We start from the raw sequence: 18640 nt of genomic DNA, 5'->3' as shown, positions 1-18640 counted from the left end.
GTTTTTGCTGCCCTCTCTTTCTCTCTCTCTGTGTGTGCGTGCGTGTGTGTGCTTTCTGCATATGCTGAAAACTCCCAACCTGTGGGAATATATGAAAACACAAGGAGTAACTCAGGCCAACACTGCAGCTATTAGACAATTATAGCTGAACACACTTTTCCATCTTAGTTTTGTTGCTGCAGGAATGTTGCATTTGCACAACTTTGTGTGTTTTTTTATTGATACTACTCAGAATCCATGCTTCATATTGCTCCCATAGAAATGCATTGAACATGACACGCTGATCCGTGTGTCTCCTCTCCACGCTGTGCATCATCATCCAGGCATCTCCTCTAAAAAACAAGTCATCTCATCCTTTGCGCCCATGCAAGAAAGAAAAGCATGGCACGGTGCCTTGTTTCCCAACATAAACACGCACACACACAACTACATCTCTCTCTCTCACACACACACACGCCCGCACGCACACGCACGCACTCAGTGAGCCTCGCACATTCCCACAAGCGCAGAAGAAGCGCTTTGGAGGAATTGGATGGAGCCGCCGCGTCTTCTCTCCGGCTCACAGGGAGAGAAACGCGCTTTTCTCGCTGGTGTACAGTTCTCAACCGTTTTTTCTTAAAACACAACATCCCTTTTTAACCTTTAATTTCCCCTCTTTTCAACGGGAAACCAAGTTTTCGGACGGGAAAACGCGGGGTAACGGAGAGTTTTACGCATTGAGGGGAACCAGGAACGAGCGTCTTTTTTGTTCTTCAGTCGAATACAGGATATTTCTCCGCTGGGGGATTACAAGCTGTGCATTGCGACTTTAAATAGGCGGGATGAGTTAAAGGATTTCCCCCTCTATCGTAATTAGGAGGCTGTTTCACCGGCTCCTTTGTCCTGAGCGCACAGACTCTCCGAATGGCGTAAAACGGGCTCCGCGCAAAAAGAAAAGGATCCCGTTTTTTTTTCATTTGACCCAGACAAATTGTACCGATGCCAACGCAGCGTCTCCACCAGAGACCTTGGATGTAGTAAAGAACTGAGCTGCTGCATGTCTCCTGTCATCCTCATTCCCCCCCGGCATGGCGTTTTACTGGAAGTAGTCTTCAAAGTAGGAGGATGGCTTTTTACTCCCCCCCAGGTTACAGCCTGATCCCCCTCCATGCCTGATGGCACAGTGACAGTGAGACGCTTTTGTGAAGGTAAGAGCTGAGCTGTGTTTGACCTCCAACTCTTAAACACGCACTCATCATGACACATGCCAAGTTGACAGCTCCTCACTCCATCTTTTTTATTTCCATCCATATTTAATCAGGTTTTCATCCATATTTGATGAACAGGAGAGTTTAACCGCAATTACCAGCCTCTGATAGACTTACAGTCTTTAAGTGACTATTTGGCTTCTTCCTACTGTCAGTTTGTTGGACAGAATCATCTTTAATAGTTGGGACAGTTCAACATTGGCTGTTTTGTTGATTGGTTCCCATGAATCCCATGATCCCTTCATCATGCCAAGCTTGAAATGATCCCTCCTCCATGTCAGGAAGCTATCTATGTATCATTACTTAATCTAAGAAGGCATGGTGTCAATATTTGCTCCTTCTACAACGGGTCAAAGGTCATCGTTAAAAGGGTCAACGGTCATTTTCATGTCAACATCACATAGTGAATTATTTAGTAAAACTACAAGGTGAGTAAAGGTCTTTGCAAGCCTGTATTGTTCACGAGCGTTTTTTAATTGGTCATCTAAAAAAACACACAGAAACCTTGCACCCTGAGTGTGGTATGTTTTATTATATTTGCAGTAGGAGATAAAATGGAGTCCAGCAGTGAGGATGATTTTGTGTCCCTCTACTTCTTGAAAAAAGAAAACATTTGGAGCCATCATGAACAAGGGGAATTCCATGTTCTGATCCAGGAGGTGGGAAGTGATCAGGATTTCAGGATGTCAGTAGTTCTGGTTTGATTTGGTACCAACACTGAGACTGCATATTAAGAAGAAGAAAACATATTTCTCAGATCCAATTGATCCTGAACATCTCAAACAACTCTCTGGAACGACTTTGACAGATGAGAAAATCACAGCAAATCGAAACCTGTTACTTTCGGAGTAGGTGTGTAAGGAATCTCGGACGAGTAATATGGACTTGGTGTGAAAAGATCTTAACTCTTAATGTTGCTATAAAATCTCATCAGCTCCTTCCTGCCTTGTTAAATATGAGTTTTATTGATTGATTTCTCAATTGTGCGAAGCCTCCGATGATCACTCCTTCATGCCAGCATCTCATAATGAATCTAAGAAGTCATAGTGTCAATACCCTGCCTCATAAATAGGATCATAATTAAAGGGTAAACTGTCATTTTCAGTCATCATAACCCTCTCACACGTGTATTGTTTAGTATAATAATCAGCTTTGAACACCACTCTGTCTATGATATGTTGTTTTTAAAATTTCATGTGCTCCTTCCTCCTTAAAAATGAAGACTCTATAAACGATTCAAAGGTTTAACTAGTGGGAACAAAATGTCTCGTTGGCTCTGTATTTGCTCTAAATTCTCCAAGTGTCCATCACACCCATATCTGGACCATGATTGGCTTCCAGAGGGGATTTCACAACAACCTGCTGTTTTAACACGTGTTAAAAAAAGCTTTCTAGTAACAAACTCTGCACAGCGAAGGTCACACATCCGAGTAAAAGACACAATGAGCAAAACACTCTTTTTCAGAGAAGGAGGACTTAAGCACAAAGATGCTCTGCTGCTGGTTTTATTGTGTTTGGTTTGACTGACCTGATGATGGTTAACAGTCACCTTGAGAGCTGTTGAAAAGACCTGTGGAGCCAAATGGTTGATAGTGAGACATTTTTTCACAACACAGAAAATGCATTCAAGTATAATACGAAGATCATTAAGAAGCCATTTGACATTTCCCTCCCTCACAGATATCACGCTATCTGGATAATCCTGTTTAAATGCCCCACTGGCAGGGGAGCAGTTGCTTCACTTCGCCGCTTTAAAAACCCCCCTGTTGAGAAATGAGCCAGACTCCGTATGGGGAAAATACTCCAGTTTACCTGATTTATGACGCTTGTTTGCAGCCAAATTAAATAAGAACTGTTATCTTAATTCATTCTTAAAATGTGGACAGGGGGCTTTTAGAATCCGGACATGGACCCCATAAAGGTCCCACGTCTCCAGTTTGGACACCACTGCTGCAGAGCAGGCGGGGGGGGGGGGACGCCTCGTTCCTCATGATGAGTGTGGGTGACTAACTGACAATTGAGAATGCGAGGAAGACAGAATGAGTCATTTTGCTCAAATCAACAGGAGGCGCACTACGGTACATCAACACACACACACCCGCGCCTGCTCGTGTTTGGCTGGAGCGTCTGATGATTCAATTCCAAACCTAATTCAATTCGGCGGTTGATTTTATCACAAGCAGGCGATGATAGTGAGTCGTCGTGAAGGATGCAAGGTTTTTTTGGAATAGCAGTGCACATCATCACGATGGTGAGGAAATAAACTAAGAAGATGGTGAAGAGGCTGCTGCTCGAGTGCTTGCATCAGGAAATGTGCTGCAGAAAGGTCAGCGGGAAACACAAAGTGACGTATTCTCCAGACAGATGACTCACCCTTGACCGCGAGTCTGTAGGAGTAAAGCTATGCACAAACACACCTTCACTATCAGTTTATTCGTTGCTTCTTTTCTTTCCCCCTCTGACACAAATTCCTTTCTCCGCTATCTGTTCCATGTTTTCGGTGCTTTTTTTTTCCATCCCTCGTGTCTTTTCTAAATATGGCCCATTCCCAAAGGAACTTCACATAAAATAACTTTTAATCCCATCAACCATGTGGTGATCTGTCTTTCTGGGTTTATAGCTCACCAGGGAAGCAGAGACTTCAGTTGGGATTTCTCAACTTGACTCGATTACCATAGAAAACAACATGTTCCTTTTGAACCGATTCAACCCTGGAAGACGTAATAACTACTGCCCAGGACTATGTGGGTGTGTACACACCAGTAGCTAAATAAAGATGGATGACGCATCTCCACTTCCTGATCCTGGAGTTTAACCACTTTTATAGCATCAAAAAATGCACACACAACATAATCAACTACACAAAATGACAGAAAAAGATTATTTTACCTGCACTTTGACTTTTTAGTTTCGGCCCTGTCCAATCCCATAACATGGAGGAGGATGGGTTTATGCTGCAGCCCGCCACTAGGGGGCAATGAATTGATTTGATACACTTTCCTGTTAGCTCTGTTGCACTTGTTGGGGAGAGACTTTGACTTTTATTCTTCTGTCTATCACATGGAGTTTGTTGCTTCCTGTAACCGACCTCCAGACTAAGAAGAAGCCGAATGTTGCGTTCAAGTCATATCAAACCGATTGTAATTGCCAGTTTATAATAGTTAAATCATGTTCAAGTCAACAAGTTGTAATTCCGAGCGGTAAAGTTACGATCTTTGGGAATTATGAAAGCGCTGATATAGCCATTCTGTGTATCCATGTAAAAAATATACAGCACTCACTGATCGACCTCGTCTTTGAGTGCACATAGTTGGCGTCAGACCCCAGATCCCTCCCTCCCTTCACACTCCTGCCACTGCGCTCTGCCTCAAGACGTGTGCGTCACGGGCAGACCCATACCAACGCACCAACACATCAATTCCTTTTCTTGTCAGCATGGCACACAACCTGAACGCACATGGAGTGAAAGCCTTTCTTTTATACAAAAAGTTGCTTGTTTTTAGATGGTGCCTGAAAGCTCGCGAATACCATCGATGAAGCCAGAAATAGCAGGTGTCCCGCAGTTTCTGGGAAATCTCTCCCTGGTGTGTGTGGCCTCCTCCTGGGCGGGTATGTAGACAAACATATTGGTGAGGGATCTTAAACGGACCAGATTTACGTATAGTATCACTTGGTGTGTTGTTCAGCTGAGATTCACAATTATAGTGACTTTTACTAAAAGATCCACCGGTGTAAAATCAAAGAGAATCTAACGCTTGCAGGGCTGGAGACAGCGCTTCTTTTCTCTGCATTACATGTTGCAAACTGTTGATTCATTCAAACTGCAAAAAAACGAAATCTGTCAATAGGTTCTCTGGCTCCATATACAGTATATCTGTAATTGGTGTTGCCTTTCCCTACTCTTTCACTCTTGAAAGCCTGCTGATTGGGTTGCTTGTTCACTAGACGCATAATTTTCTGTGAAACTGTTTATATTTTCATCTTTGAAACTAGTAGACTTGACAATTTAAGGCTGCCTTCACGTACAAAAAGAGATATATCCGTTTTAAATGATATAACCGTCACTGCCGGCATACTTTGAATGTAACATTTCCTGTAGACACCTGTAGTTTCTTACCAACTCGCCAGGTCTCGCCACAATGATGTCCACCATTGTTAAAATGTCTTCGTTGCATCCTATGATCGTCTTGCTTGAACTATTGGCTACACCGCCCCCCATGTTTTCCAGTGGTACTGCAACATTTTGTCTGTTTCTTCCGTATCCATAAGCCTTTAGAAGATGCGCATAAATACGGAAAAAACTAATGCAGAAGATGGACAGAAGGCTCTGTTTGTTTCTATAAACAAATCTAAAGTTGAGCATAAATGAGCCTTTACATCGACCATTGACTAGGCTGCGATTTAGACTCAGACACAGCAGGTACAAACTCTGAGTTGGGCTTAGGCCGACCTAGTCATACCACCGGGTCTGTGTCCAGCTAGAGCAACCAGCTCCTGTTGTCCAATGAAATGAGATCATAAACAAGTTGACCTTTCTCATTTCTTTCATCTATCCCTTATGATGTTAATGCTGCATAATCAACCAGAAAACCTGAAAGCATCTGTGTGCCTGTGCATATTAGCTTCCAACTTACGGTTAAGTGACCTGCGGCTCAAAAAGCAAGAGTACAAACGCTTGTGCAAAGTTTTCAGTTTGGTGTATTAATAAGTTAAGGACACTGGTTTCCAAAACATGAAGTTAAAGGGACAAACATATCCTCTTTTGTTTTCTCTTGTTGCCATGATCTTTCATTTAACAATAACAAGAATTCAGCTAGAGCCCCTGTGCCAAACAAAATAAAACTATAAAATTAACTTGGGGGGGGGGGGGTTGGCAGCTTTAACTGTTCTCAACTTTCTTCAGGTCAACAGCAGTGTCACATGTGACAAGCAATGCAGGGAAAAGGGAGTCAAACCAGGAAGATCAAATATCTCACACAAGGCCGACATCAGCTTGTAAATAGAAAGTAAGCGGCATGGAGGAGGGATTTTGGGGACAGCAGCGTGATGGAGATTTCAGGGTGATAGAGATTGCCTTGTTTGAACAAGCAGCTGCGGGGGTGTTTCTCCGCAGCTGACGCCGACCTATGCCCCTCCTGGAAAAGCCGACACGGAATTCCACTTCAGGGATCAACAAAGTAAACGGATGAAACATGTGGCTGGGAGAAAGATATCTCCCTGCCGTGGGGCACATCATGCGTTGTAATCCATTTCACAGCTTGGTGTCATATTTATGTTTCAACCTTTTATCACAGCTCCTGTAGCTTCCTGGGACCAGTTTCTGAAGCAGTTTTAATTTGACTTGTATTTAGCTGCCACCGAAAGGCCAGTTTTCATACATACTTTATCATTGTGCAGAAATCTGGTTGCAGCAGTGACTGTTTTGAATACTCATCTGTCAGAGGATTTATTAAAGCTTTCTGGACGTTCAACACTTGACACTCTGCTGCCAAAAAGCATCACATCTGTGAGCAATAACACAGGAATGCAGAAAGCAAACATGGACACTGTGAAAAGGATAATGTGAACTTCTTCCGTTACAGGTTGATGGAAGTCACCAGCTATAAGAGGATTTGTGTTTCTGACTGTAACTGCATTTCCTCCCATCAGCCATTTGGTGAAGTGATTATCCCCTGATTAGTGTAATATGAACATAGTTTACTGGAGCAAATACCAGCTGATTTTAACAGAGATACTATACTTAACCAATTATACTACATTATAGTGTACTACAATATACTATGTATTATCCAACACAATACTATAAAATATAAATAATATATATGTCACAATAATAAAAAGGAAAAATATACACAAATTTGATGCTACATTATACTATACTGCCATTACATATTTTATATTATATCAACTTATTTATATATATGTACATTTATTCACACTTCCATACTGTACCATATATTGTATTATACTATACTATAACATTCTGTACTATACCATATTTACTGTACAATATAAATTATACTACACAATTCTATACATATATTATCATACTTTACTACATTATATTCTATAAATTTGTATTGTTATACTATAGAGTGTAGTATAGAATAGTATATATGGTATAGTGTGCAGTACTAGTATACAAAGACACTTTACTATTCAATACTAAAGTATACTACCCTACACTATACTATATATACTATGCTATACCATATAGACTTCAACAATGTACTACACATTAACAACATAATGTATCACAGTATCGTAGTGTAATAGTTCAGGTGTGTTTCTGAGATTTTAATTGAATAACAGGAAAATAAACATCAAACATTAACTCTATATTCCCTCTATGAGCGTGTTCTCCACCAGTTTGTACTCTGTGAGTAATATTGTGCTTGACTTTGGCCTGGTTGTACTTTAAAATTAAGTAGTTGCGTCTGACATTAACACTTGACACTGTCTTTATTGTACTTTTTTAAAGTTTAAAGTGGTGTCAGGAGCAGGTTGAACAAAATATGAATATATTGTTCATTGCATTTCTGTCCTTGACACCTGCAGATAGTCCACCGTTTCTGACGGAGACAGAAATAGGTCTTGTTCTGAGGGCAGTCTTACGTGTTTCCATGATATAATGACAGGCGACCTTCACTGCAGCAGCGGGGGGTTTTGTCTGTCTCGCTAAAATCCAGCTGGGCCATTGATACTTCACATTTATTAGAGCAATTTGGACTCAGTTAACCTTACCAGAGCAGTTAATGCCACAGAAACAAAAACATATGACCCACTATAACTATAATGGGAAACAAACTGTAATGGATGCCAGTTTTTCTTTCTCCACCAAGCTCCATTTTTATCTTCCTGCTCATTCCTCTCTCATTACATCCCTCCGTACTGCTTTCCCCTTCCTCCATCTGCGTCCATATTAGATGTCTCCCTCTATGAGGCATTCACACACAGCTCATTCAAGTGGGTCATTTGAGACAAAGCTTTTCTTTTATCAACGTGTTTCCAGAATAAAAAAAAGTCTCTGGAGTTTCTTACATGTAGACCAAAGCTGCTCCGTCTTTTACTCGTTCCCCTCCAGATTTGTTACAACTTTATCTCCACCTTCCTCCCTTCTTTTCTCTTTCTGTACCACACGCTTTGTTCCCTTCCACTCTCTCAGTGCTTTGCTCGTTAATGTGTGACTGCAGAACTGCAGAGCTTTAGCACAAATCACACAAACAAGAAGTAATTAACACCCTGAAAGCAGTGCTAATGCGTACATGTGTGCAGAGTGCAGATAATGATTTTTTTTTTTCATTTGCAAGCACCTTTAATGCCAAAGTCTTTGTTGCTTGTCTATATCCTGGATGTCCACGTTCCCACCACCTCCTCCAATCATGACACAGGGATTTGTTTTTGCTCAATATCTGCACATTGAAATAAAGACTCACAGTGATCCATGGAAAGCACCCCCTTTGTTGACAGGATACAGTCACATTGACTGTACTTGTCATTCCAGTGCACACATCTGCTAGTTGCTATAGAAACCTGTCACCTAGCAGCAGCACATGTAGTTGCTATAGGGACAATACATCATGTGACGTCTCCTATAGATCAGGTTGTTATCATACAACAAAAGGCATTCCCTTGCACGGGGACGCAGCACATGCAGAGGATTCTCTCCCAGGAAGCGTTGTGGCTTAGAATGTGTAATATCTGCCAGTGGGAATGTTTCTGTACGTGTCACTCATGTAAGAGTAAACCATTAAATGTCTCCAGTAACAGAGTGAATCTGCTCCCTGAAGGATGAGGTGTATCAAATTGTTTTAATAGTTTTCTTGCCACACGTTTTGAGCATGCACAGAAAAACATCGGAAGCAATTTAGTCTCTATTAAATTATCCCTTGCAGGCTACTTCATTATCCATTTTACATTTATTTAGAAAAATGTTAATTAAGGCAGTTTAATGGGAAATGGGGCAGTGGAATTCTCATTATTTTTAAGTTTTATCTGAAGAGAAGAGAAAAAAAAACTAATATTATAATCATACAGTCTGTTTATGATTATCATGGGTTAGTTCCAACAAAAAGAGACAATGTTGTGGCAGTAATATTGTCCTCTTAAGACTGAAACACTGAAGGATTTCCTTTTGTATATTCAACATGCAAAAACAATGTTTGTATACAGTGCTGTGTTTTATCTGTACATTTTATATGTTGAGGTTTTATTTACTTTAACATTTTGTCTATTTATTTTATGCGATGGAGTAGTAAAGGACCACCAACAAATCTGAGATTTCGAGAAAAAAGTCATAATATAACAGGAATAAAGTTGTAATTTAAAATTTTCTTAAAGAGAAATATCAGAGGATCCACCTGTTACCATCTAAATGAGTAACATAGAGAATCTTATCTCTTATTCATTAGCATTTCTGACATTTCCATTGATTTCCCTGAAGAATAATTTCTGAATCATGATGAAAAAAAAAATCAATCATATTAAGAGGACTTATATCTATTAGCGTGTGCAATTTGGTGCAGCTTGATTGAATGTAAGGGGACCATTTGGCCTTGGAGGTGGTATGTACTATTCTGAGGGCCATTCTGGTTTAACCTCTACTTTTAGGATTTATGTCTCTATTATTTTTAAGGGCAGTTAGCCTGTCAAGACAAATTCCGATCAACTTTCCTGTTATGGGGATAAAATTTGAATCTTGAATCTCTTTAAAACCAGTGCAGATCGGGTGCTGGGTGTGGAGCATGAATTTTACCTCGTCATTTCATGCGGTCACTGCACATCCCGGACTTTCTGTGCCACAGTTGTGTTAACTGGTTTCTCATTAGCCTGCTGGTGTGCCTGTTAGGACAGTGTTTCGTTAGCTCCGCTCCAATTGCTTCTTACAGCAGCCTTGTAAAACTGAAGATGCACCCGGCTCGGTCCTGTCATCACCTCACCCTTCTCTCCGTTAATTTCAAGCCTCTCTCTCCTCTTCCCATCCGCTCATCAAACCCACTTTGTCTCATCAAAACAGCTGCCATCCTCTTTCTGTGTTCAGCTTTTGAAACCGGCTCTCAGTTTGTGGTCATGACTCAGAGTCGCTCCCAGGTAACATTTGCTGTTGGAAACACAGTATGTGCCTGTGTATCTTTCTTTAAAGCCCCCTCCTCTCCTCTTCCTGACATTCTGTTCTTTTACTCTGGTTTTTCGTCCCCCCTGTCTCCTCTCCTCCTGTCCTCCCGAGCTGTCCTTTTTCTCTCCTTTCAGTAAACGGAGGAAATCTCCCCCCCCCCCCCGCTCTTGCCACACTGTGTGGGTTCCCGTTTGACGCACGCCAAGGAGAGAATCAAAAAGAGGGAGACAGAGGGAGAGCAGGAAAAAAAACACAGAGAAAACCGACTTGTTGTGTTTGTCCTTGTGTGATTCACCATCTGTGGTAAAGCACCTTCCTACAGCAGCATCACCCATAAGACGACTGACATGAACAACTCATAAAAATGTGAGACGGAGACAAGAAGGCAGGAGGAGAGAACATCTGGTCTCATGTATGATTCCCACTTAGTTCAGCTAACTACCCCTACTTATCCTTGTCTGATTTAGATTTTTTTTTTTTAAAGTCATAGCTTTGAGACGTGTAGACTAAAGGAAGGAAGGGAGCGAAGAAGGAGGCGAGTGACCAAATAGAGGAAAATTAAAATTAGAGACAGATTAAAAATAGATCCAAGGGGACATTGGGTGGAGGAGGAGAAAGACAAACAGAGAGAGAGAGGCGAGAGAGTGAAGCTGGGGTGGAGAAAAGGAAGTGAAGGAAGGGGGGAGAAATTATTCAGGGTCACAACCAGAATGCATTATCAGATGGAGTGAGAATGGGAGAGAGAAGGGGGGGAGGGACGTGTAAGGGAGGTGTGGGAGCAAGGAAGACGAGAGAAATTAACAAATAGACAAGCGAAGGTCATGGGTGTGTTCCCATTCCCATGCTAAATCCGTTTTATCGTCTTATGCACACTGACGTACACTGTGCAGAAAAGTGGTAAATATTTAATAAAAATCACTATTTTAATTTAAGATAATGCATTTCAGCCACATTCAAACTACAAACAGTGCATCACAACTGCTTTCTAAGTCAGAGTGGACATTTTAAGCAAAAACACTTTTCCCCTGTGGGTTTGTACAGTAGCATCTAAACCACAGACTGTCGATAAAGATGGAAGACACATCTTCTCTTCCTTCCACTAGAAATTAAGCCTAAATATCCTGCGCTGCTACCTTCCGTCAAAGATGGAGTCAGTGCCGTAGCGATTGTGGGATGGAGCTGCAGGAACAAGGTCCCACTGACTCAACCAATCACGAGTCACGATCAGCTGTCAATCATTACATTTCGCCACATTTCTAATGCACGTTGATTGGTCCGTAAGTGCAGTCCATTTACCAATCAAATTCAAAGTAAAAGTCATTTCTCTCAGTTAAATAAATATCATATTCCAATTGATGGTAATGAGTCACAATTGTGTTCTAATTAATAAAGATGCGTCACAGTCCTATTTATACTGAAGGCTACTAACATGTGACACAAACGATGTCACAGCCGAAGGTAAAGCATGAGTTCCAACGTGGCACACAACAAAAAAAATGTTAATGAACCTGTAGCAATGAAGCAGAATACTTATATTTCCATTCCCATTCAGTACCTTCGTTATTCAACATCTAATACAGTCTATTTAATCCTATTTAATGCTTCACAGGACAATGCTAATGCTCATGTGAGCCGAGATTAACAGGCATTTAAACCCAAATGAAGGCTGCTAAAATAAGCCTGTGTTTGTTTTTAAGTCTTTAACTCTTAATTTTATCAACTATTTATAGACATCTGAGCAGCTGGTGAGCAGAAAGACTAGGATTCATTTGAACATGATCATTTGCAGCTTTCTTCACTTTTCCACGTTTCCGTTTCTTTTCAACAGCAACAATAGGGTGACAATAAAAAATGCAAACGCAATCCAAGACGGCATGTTCAGTTCCAAACTCTCTGATCCTCCTGCTTCTTTAACGTCAGAGTTTCTCTCTCATGCACACAGGAAGAGCAGTAAACAAACATCCTGCAAAAATAAATACAAGTACGCACACACCCACACACACACACACCCCTCTCCGTGTTGACTCCAAGGCTGACAGTCATCAGCTTAACATCAAGAGTAAACAGAAATGATCGTTGTACTGGGTGTGTTCTCCTTTCAGTGCTCACGTCTGTGTCACTGCTCGACTGGGAATAGAATTCCTCTAACTTTGAAAGACGGCAAAAGTCTTGACGCACTTTCCATGTAAACTTGTGACAAAAATATCCAAAGAATATAAATATATGCAGGAAGTATGACAAATTGAGCTGCGATTCTTGGAACTGGTTCAACCTCCATGGTTGCGTGAGAGTGTTTTACACCTCCGATATACAGAGCATCTGGCAGACTTCGGCTATATGCTGAAAAGCATATGTGCATCCCTTGTTCTCAAATATTCTCACTGGTAATGTTTTTCTTCATGTTAATGTGTGTCTATATTTATGTCTCTACCTAGAGGATGCTTTCTTTTGTTCTTTTATTAAAGTTCAGTGTGTAAGATCTAGGTAAAAGGGATCTATTGGCAGAAACTGAATATAAAATAATCCTAGTGATGTTTTCACTAGTATGTGATCATCTTAATTGTACAAATTGTTGTTTTCTTTACCCTAGAATGGGCCCTTTATATTTAAATGTTTTTTTTTTACAGTAGCCCAAACTGGACAAACTAAACACCTTTTGAGTTTTTATGACAACTGAAGGCTACCACAGCTTCTCTCTCATGTTTGGAAGGGGAGGGTGAGGCGAGGGGTATTCAGCTGCAACACACAACTTCACCACTAGATGTCACTAAATCCTACTCACTGACCCTTTAATTTGCATAGTTTTATAAGATTAGAAATCATCAGCTTCAAGCGGTCCCTTAGTGATCCATGGCATAAACACGCCTTCACAACAGATGCTGGACGTACAGTACTGGTTATTTTAAACTCATGACTAATGTGTTTGTACATTGTGAACCTGCAGGTTAAGTATGACTGCAGCAGCCGGTGTGCTAACAGGCTTGGCCAAGCTAAAACGCCAGGACTCTGCCCGCTCTCAGCTTCGACCCGGACAGCCTACATCACCCGGCGTGGGAAACCCCGTCCCAGAGGCTGCTCCCAGGTGCTCGTCTCAAGCTTATATTCATAGATTTAATGTTAAAGAAAAAAGGTTTTCTAAGACCTGTTATTGTAAATAAACTAAAAAGAGTATTTGTGACATTATTTTGTGCCAGTTGACAGGCTTTACACTATATGCCACTAAATCTAAGTCTCCATGGTGTTTTCTTTCATTTCTATCCATTTAGAAAAAGAAAACGACGCACCGATGTTGTGGTGGTACGCGGCAGGCTCCGCCTCTACTCCGCCTCTGGGTTTTTCCTCCTCCTGGGACTGGTCGTCTTAGCCATAGGGATCTGCATGGCGACGCTGGGTTACTGGCCGCACAGGGAAACCACGCCCTCGGCCAAATCAGCGACTGGAGGAGGATCAGAGACAGCAGCAGCTGGAGGAGACAAGTCATCTTCCACAGGTGAAGGAGATGGAGCCAAGATGTCCGTCACAGAGAGGGGTGAGGGTATTTCCAGCAGGAGTCATGATGTGCAAGGGAAGGAAAGAACCATCTGATAATGATCTGCTTCGTACCTCATAGTATTAGGGGATAGGTCACCAAAAAATGAGAATTCACTCACTCCCGACTATGCCGATGGACACACTAGTGTGTATAAATCTAAATTATACGAATTTTGGTTCCCTTTATCCTAGAATGGACCCTTTATATTTAAATACTTTATATTTACATCAGAAGCGGGTCCTCCCTACGAAGGTAGCCATGTTTTTTACAGTAGGTCAGACTGGACAAACTAAACACCTTTTGAGTTTTTATGACAACTGAAGGCTACCACAGGTTCTCTCTCAACTTTGGAAGGGGAGGGTGAGGTGAGGGGTATTCAGCTGCAACACGAAGCTTCACCACTAGATGTCTCTAAACCCTACACACTGACCCTTTAATCTCTCTATGTTTTGTTCATGTAGGTACACCCTCCAAGCAGACAGGGGGGGCTCTGACGAGGTTCCTGGAACAGCATCTTCACTCTGAGCGGATGAAGATGTTCGGCCCTTTCACCATGGGCATCGGGATTTTTATCTTTATTTGTGCTAATGCCATTCTTCATGAAAACAGAGACAGAGAAACAAAGGTACACACACAAACACACACACAGGAATATATCTATGTTTTCTTGTACTTATAGACTTCAAATACTAGAACTTTGAATATATCTATGGGTCATATATTCATGTTATACAGACAGTGGCTCGACACAGCCCACACAGTTGATGACAACAGGACAAACTATAAATATAGTGCGCTCCCCCAATTGCAATGTGAAACCAGAACTGGATTACATTCACTGTACTGTAATGTAATGAACCTCACATTTAGCATATTCTCATTTCTGTTCTTCATCCACTCTAAAAAGTGAGGGGCATGCTCACTGCACTCATCCATATTCATCAACTGTTCATAAGATGCAGATCAGATTTCTTCCAACCTCCACCATTGTTTCTGTTCTGTGCTCTCATGCCCTCACCTTCCGCTCCTTGATTCAATTCATTCTCCCGTCCTCCCTTGCAGGTAAATCCATGTGAGAATCAAACAAACTGACACCAACATAATTGCACAATAATCTAAAACTGTGAAACAGTAATTGGATGGGATGGAATATTAAACATATTGCCAGGCAATCCGCAGCTTAATGCTACTGCTACTAACAATATATTTATCTTCTGCTCTAGATAATCCATATGAGAGACATGTACTCCACAGTTATCGACATCCATCGCCTCAGGCAGAGGGAGCAAAAACAACAACACCGCAACAGCACCTATGCAAGAGAAGGCTTCGGAGTTGATAACGCAGCTCGACGGGCCAGCAACTCCCTCCTGGCGTTCTCCTCTCGCGCAGGAGGTGGAGGAGGCTCTACAGAGGAGGAGGTGCTGTTGGGTGATGAGTTTCACAGACAGAGAGAGCAGGCTAAGTTGGATTGTAGCTTTGCGGGGCTGCTGGCGCCACTCTACAAAGATCGGCCCATCTGTGGGCCCGGGCTGGGGTTGGGTCACTCAGATTCCATGCACCATCAGTGGTCGGTGGACGGAGACGGGGAGAAGGGAGGACACCATGCTCGCTCTATCGTCTCCTCCTCCATCTCTGCCTTTACTCTCCCTGTTATAAAACTCAACAACTGCGTTATTGATGAGCCAGAGATGGAGGTGATCACTGAGGAGGACAGGGGAGGAGAGAGGAGAGACAGGGAGAGGGCGGCGCCCCTGAGCTCCATGGAGTCTCTGGTAGTTCCCATAGCATCGGTTGCCAAAGCCTCCAAACCGCCGAGTTTACACCGAAGTAAGTCTGCCTCCTCCTCATCCCACTGCTCCTCTATGTCCTCGTCCTCCCTCTCCCCTACTCCCTCCTCTACCTCAGGCTGCTGGCTCTCCCCGGGAGCAGCCAGGAGTGACTTTGGCTCCAACAACTCTCTGCACATGCTCAGCAGCCACTCCAAATCTCTGGACCTGGAGCGCGGGCCGTGCATGCTCAGCGTGCACCCGGAGCAGCACAAGCACCCCAGCTGGCCCCGCCTCGACCGTAGCAACAGCAGCCGCAGTATCAGCGGCAACCGGGGCAGCAGTAAAGGTTACATGCGGCTGGAGGACAGGGAGGAGCAAGGGGAGCGGCTGCTGGACGCGTCATCGGCCGCGACAGCGAGGCGCGACTACAGTAAGCGCGAGAAGCTGCTAATGATATCGAGGTCTCATAACAATCTGAGCTTTGAACACGAGGAGTTTAACAGCAACACACTGAAGAGGGGCAGCTCTGAGACCCGATTCTGAACTGAAGGTTGAGGACAGTTCTGTCCTGTTCTGTAAATTGCTCTCCAGACAGTGCGAGTGTTTGTTTGAGGCCGGACTGACCAGTGTAACAGCTGCACCCTGGAGGGAGGAAACCCAAACGTGGGTTTACAACACTTTTTCTGAGCAGCAGGCTGAGGAGCAGTGAGTAATGGACCATTTTGCTCAGTGAAAGGATCAGGCCTCATGTCCGCCAGACTCTGACCTGGTCCTGAGGTGCTGTTCTGTAGCCGTCCCCGACCTGTGACCTTTGTGGAATATCTCCCTTTAGGGATTAATATAAATACATCACGTTACACCATCAGTCTGCTTTATATAAGAATAGTTTTAAGAAAGTTTGAACAGGATCTCAGCAGTGAGACAAAGCTTTAGGATCAATACCGCTTCAGCATAACAGACTTTGAAAATTGCTTTTCTTCACGTGTGACAGACTTTAACTCCAGTGGGGGAATCAAGGACATGATGGAAATGTGTGAGCAATTTATCTCAGTGAAATACACTCAAATATTTTTATAACACAGTCAACGCCCAATAACCAGCAAAAGAGAAGAAGCTCTGAGACAATAAAAATAATAATAAGGATTTGTACCACAGCATCTTTGAAAACAAAGCTACAAAGAGCTTAATAGGGTTGTATACAAAGACTAAAGCTGATAATAGTATTTTCAACTAATCTACAACCATCTGACAACTAAATTAGACCAAGTGATAACTTACTGCCTGGTGCAAACCTGAGAGAGAACATGTATCAAGTGACAAGGTTCCTCAAGATATAGATATTAGTGGTGAGGAATATGTTTTCCTGGTGGTTCCTGTATGTTTGTGTTTGTCTGATGATTGTAGTAGATGTAGAAACTGGGCCACACAAACAGCGAATTCAGACAAATACAGCACAGATACAGGAGTCAAAGCTGCTAAGCTGCAAAATACAATAACAGAGTCCATGTTAGCCTGAGGTTACAATGACGCTGCCCCTGTCTCTAGAAATATAGTGTGAAAGGTTTTGTATGTCCACTACTGAAAACTATCTTGATTGACTTCACTCAGGATATGCAGTCTGTTATTTATATATTGATCATCTTGGTCTATTCATGAACCCATATTCAGTATCAGGGAAAACCCTTCTATTTGAAAACTTGTGGTATGAGTATGAGTATGAGATGTTTTCTTTTGAACCCATTCGCTAAAGCTCAAAATGATGTGTAGAACTTGCTCACTTCGAATTACCGGTCATAAGAGAAAATATTTAGTTTATTAAACAAAAAGTAATATTTGTCTCTATAATAATTGAGAGATCTGAACTTTGTCACCGCTGAATTATTTTGGCTCTGCACAATTGACCGAGTCAAATATCAGAATAAACTAGAGATGTTCCAATTCCCTTTTTCCCTTCCCGATACTGATTCCGATACCTGGACTTTGCACATTGATATTGGTAACCAATTGCTATCATTGTTGTACAGCCTATTGCTATTGTTGTAACTGGCATCACTTGTGCCACCCCTCAAAACTGTAATCGCGGTTTTAGTTGTGGAACTCTCCGGTGTGAAATATTGCCAAATCGCCAAATATTAGCTTGCTCTGGCTAACGCTACACAGCCAAAAAAATCACTTCTATGCCATTCTACTAGCCAGTGGCAGTGCAGCACAACTGCTTTGGAGCAACGAAGAAGAAGTGATTTCCAGGAAAAGAAAATTGAAGTTTTATCTGTGTGAAACTTGAAAACATGGTATCGGACTGGAGGCTCTATTGGAGGCATGTCGGATTATGGGTATTATCAGTGTTATCAGTATTGGAACATCTCTAGTATAATATCAGCTATGCTGCTATTATATTACATCTGTCACAGATGACATTTTACGACATATCTTGTGGGGTTTATTCAATACTCGCAAAATAAAGAAGGTCCCATGATCTGGAATACAGCTTCTGACTCATCATATTTTGACATTAAAAAGGTTTATTTTTATCGCAGCCACTACACTCGCCTTTATTTATGAGCCAATACATGTTGGTCAATAGCTGTGTTTCAGGTACTGTTTGGTTTGTCAGCTATTCTACCTTATAAATTTATAAATTCTTCCTTATTGAAGTTCAAAACGTCTCTAACTGTTCTCTCCGCTAATTTTAATTCAATTCACACGAGGAAGATCACATCTTGTTATTTTGAAAACTATCCTGATGTGTGTGGAGAAAGACAGAGCAACTTTCCAGAACCTTACCACAGAGCTTCATTAACTGGTTCCCTGCAGTTTATGGGTCAATGTCCAATTTTATCCTTTCTCAAAATAAACTGTATTTTCACTGAAACATGTTTTGTCCTAATGAGTGCATCTGACCACAGTCCTACACATGGATTCACACAAGGTCTTCTAATGCCGTTCTCACGGGTTAGTGGAAGGCAACAGCATC

The 18640-nt window shown here is 42.0% G+C and overlaps 1 protein-coding gene and 1 long non-coding RNA gene across 3 annotated transcripts; both read left to right on the top strand.

Annotated features, from left to right (window-relative positions):
- Window positions 1–425: 425 nt before the first annotated feature.
- tmem200a (transmembrane protein 200A) lies at window positions 426–17470 on the top strand. Of its 2 annotated transcripts, none has more exons than XM_034580877.1 (5): window positions 426–1187; window positions 13307–13444; window positions 13629–13852; window positions 14356–14519; window positions 15118–17470. In XM_034580877.1, the coding sequence occupies exons 2-5, from the start codon at window positions 13314–13316 to the stop codon at window positions 16207–16209; spliced, it is 1611 nt and encodes a 536-aa protein (XP_034436768.1). In that variant the 5' UTR covers window positions 426–1187; window positions 13307–13313; the 3' UTR covers window positions 16210–17470. The 2 variants fall into 2 exon arrangements, with proteins under 2 accessions (XP_034436768.1, XP_034436767.1); XM_034580876.1 differs by having other exon boundaries at window positions 428–1187; window positions 13629–13891.
- Window positions 2433–18334, top strand: LOC117758911. Its single transcript, XR_004613379.1, has 4 exons — window positions 2433–2443; window positions 6645–6651; window positions 10955–10964; window positions 18036–18334. It is a non-coding gene; the product is annotated as an uncharacterized LOC117758911 (long non-coding RNA).
- The last annotated feature ends 306 nt before the right edge of the window (window positions 18335–18640 follow it).

The sequence above is a fragment of the Hippoglossus hippoglossus genome, chromosome 24, assembly GCF_009819705.1.
Source record: "Hippoglossus hippoglossus isolate fHipHip1 chromosome 24, fHipHip1.pri, whole genome shotgun sequence".
NCBI classification, from domain to species: Eukaryota; Metazoa; Chordata; class Actinopteri; order Pleuronectiformes; family Pleuronectidae; genus Hippoglossus; species Hippoglossus hippoglossus.
The sequence above is the reverse complement of the archived record's forward strand: the minus strand, read 5'-3'. Positions and strand labels throughout refer to the sequence as shown.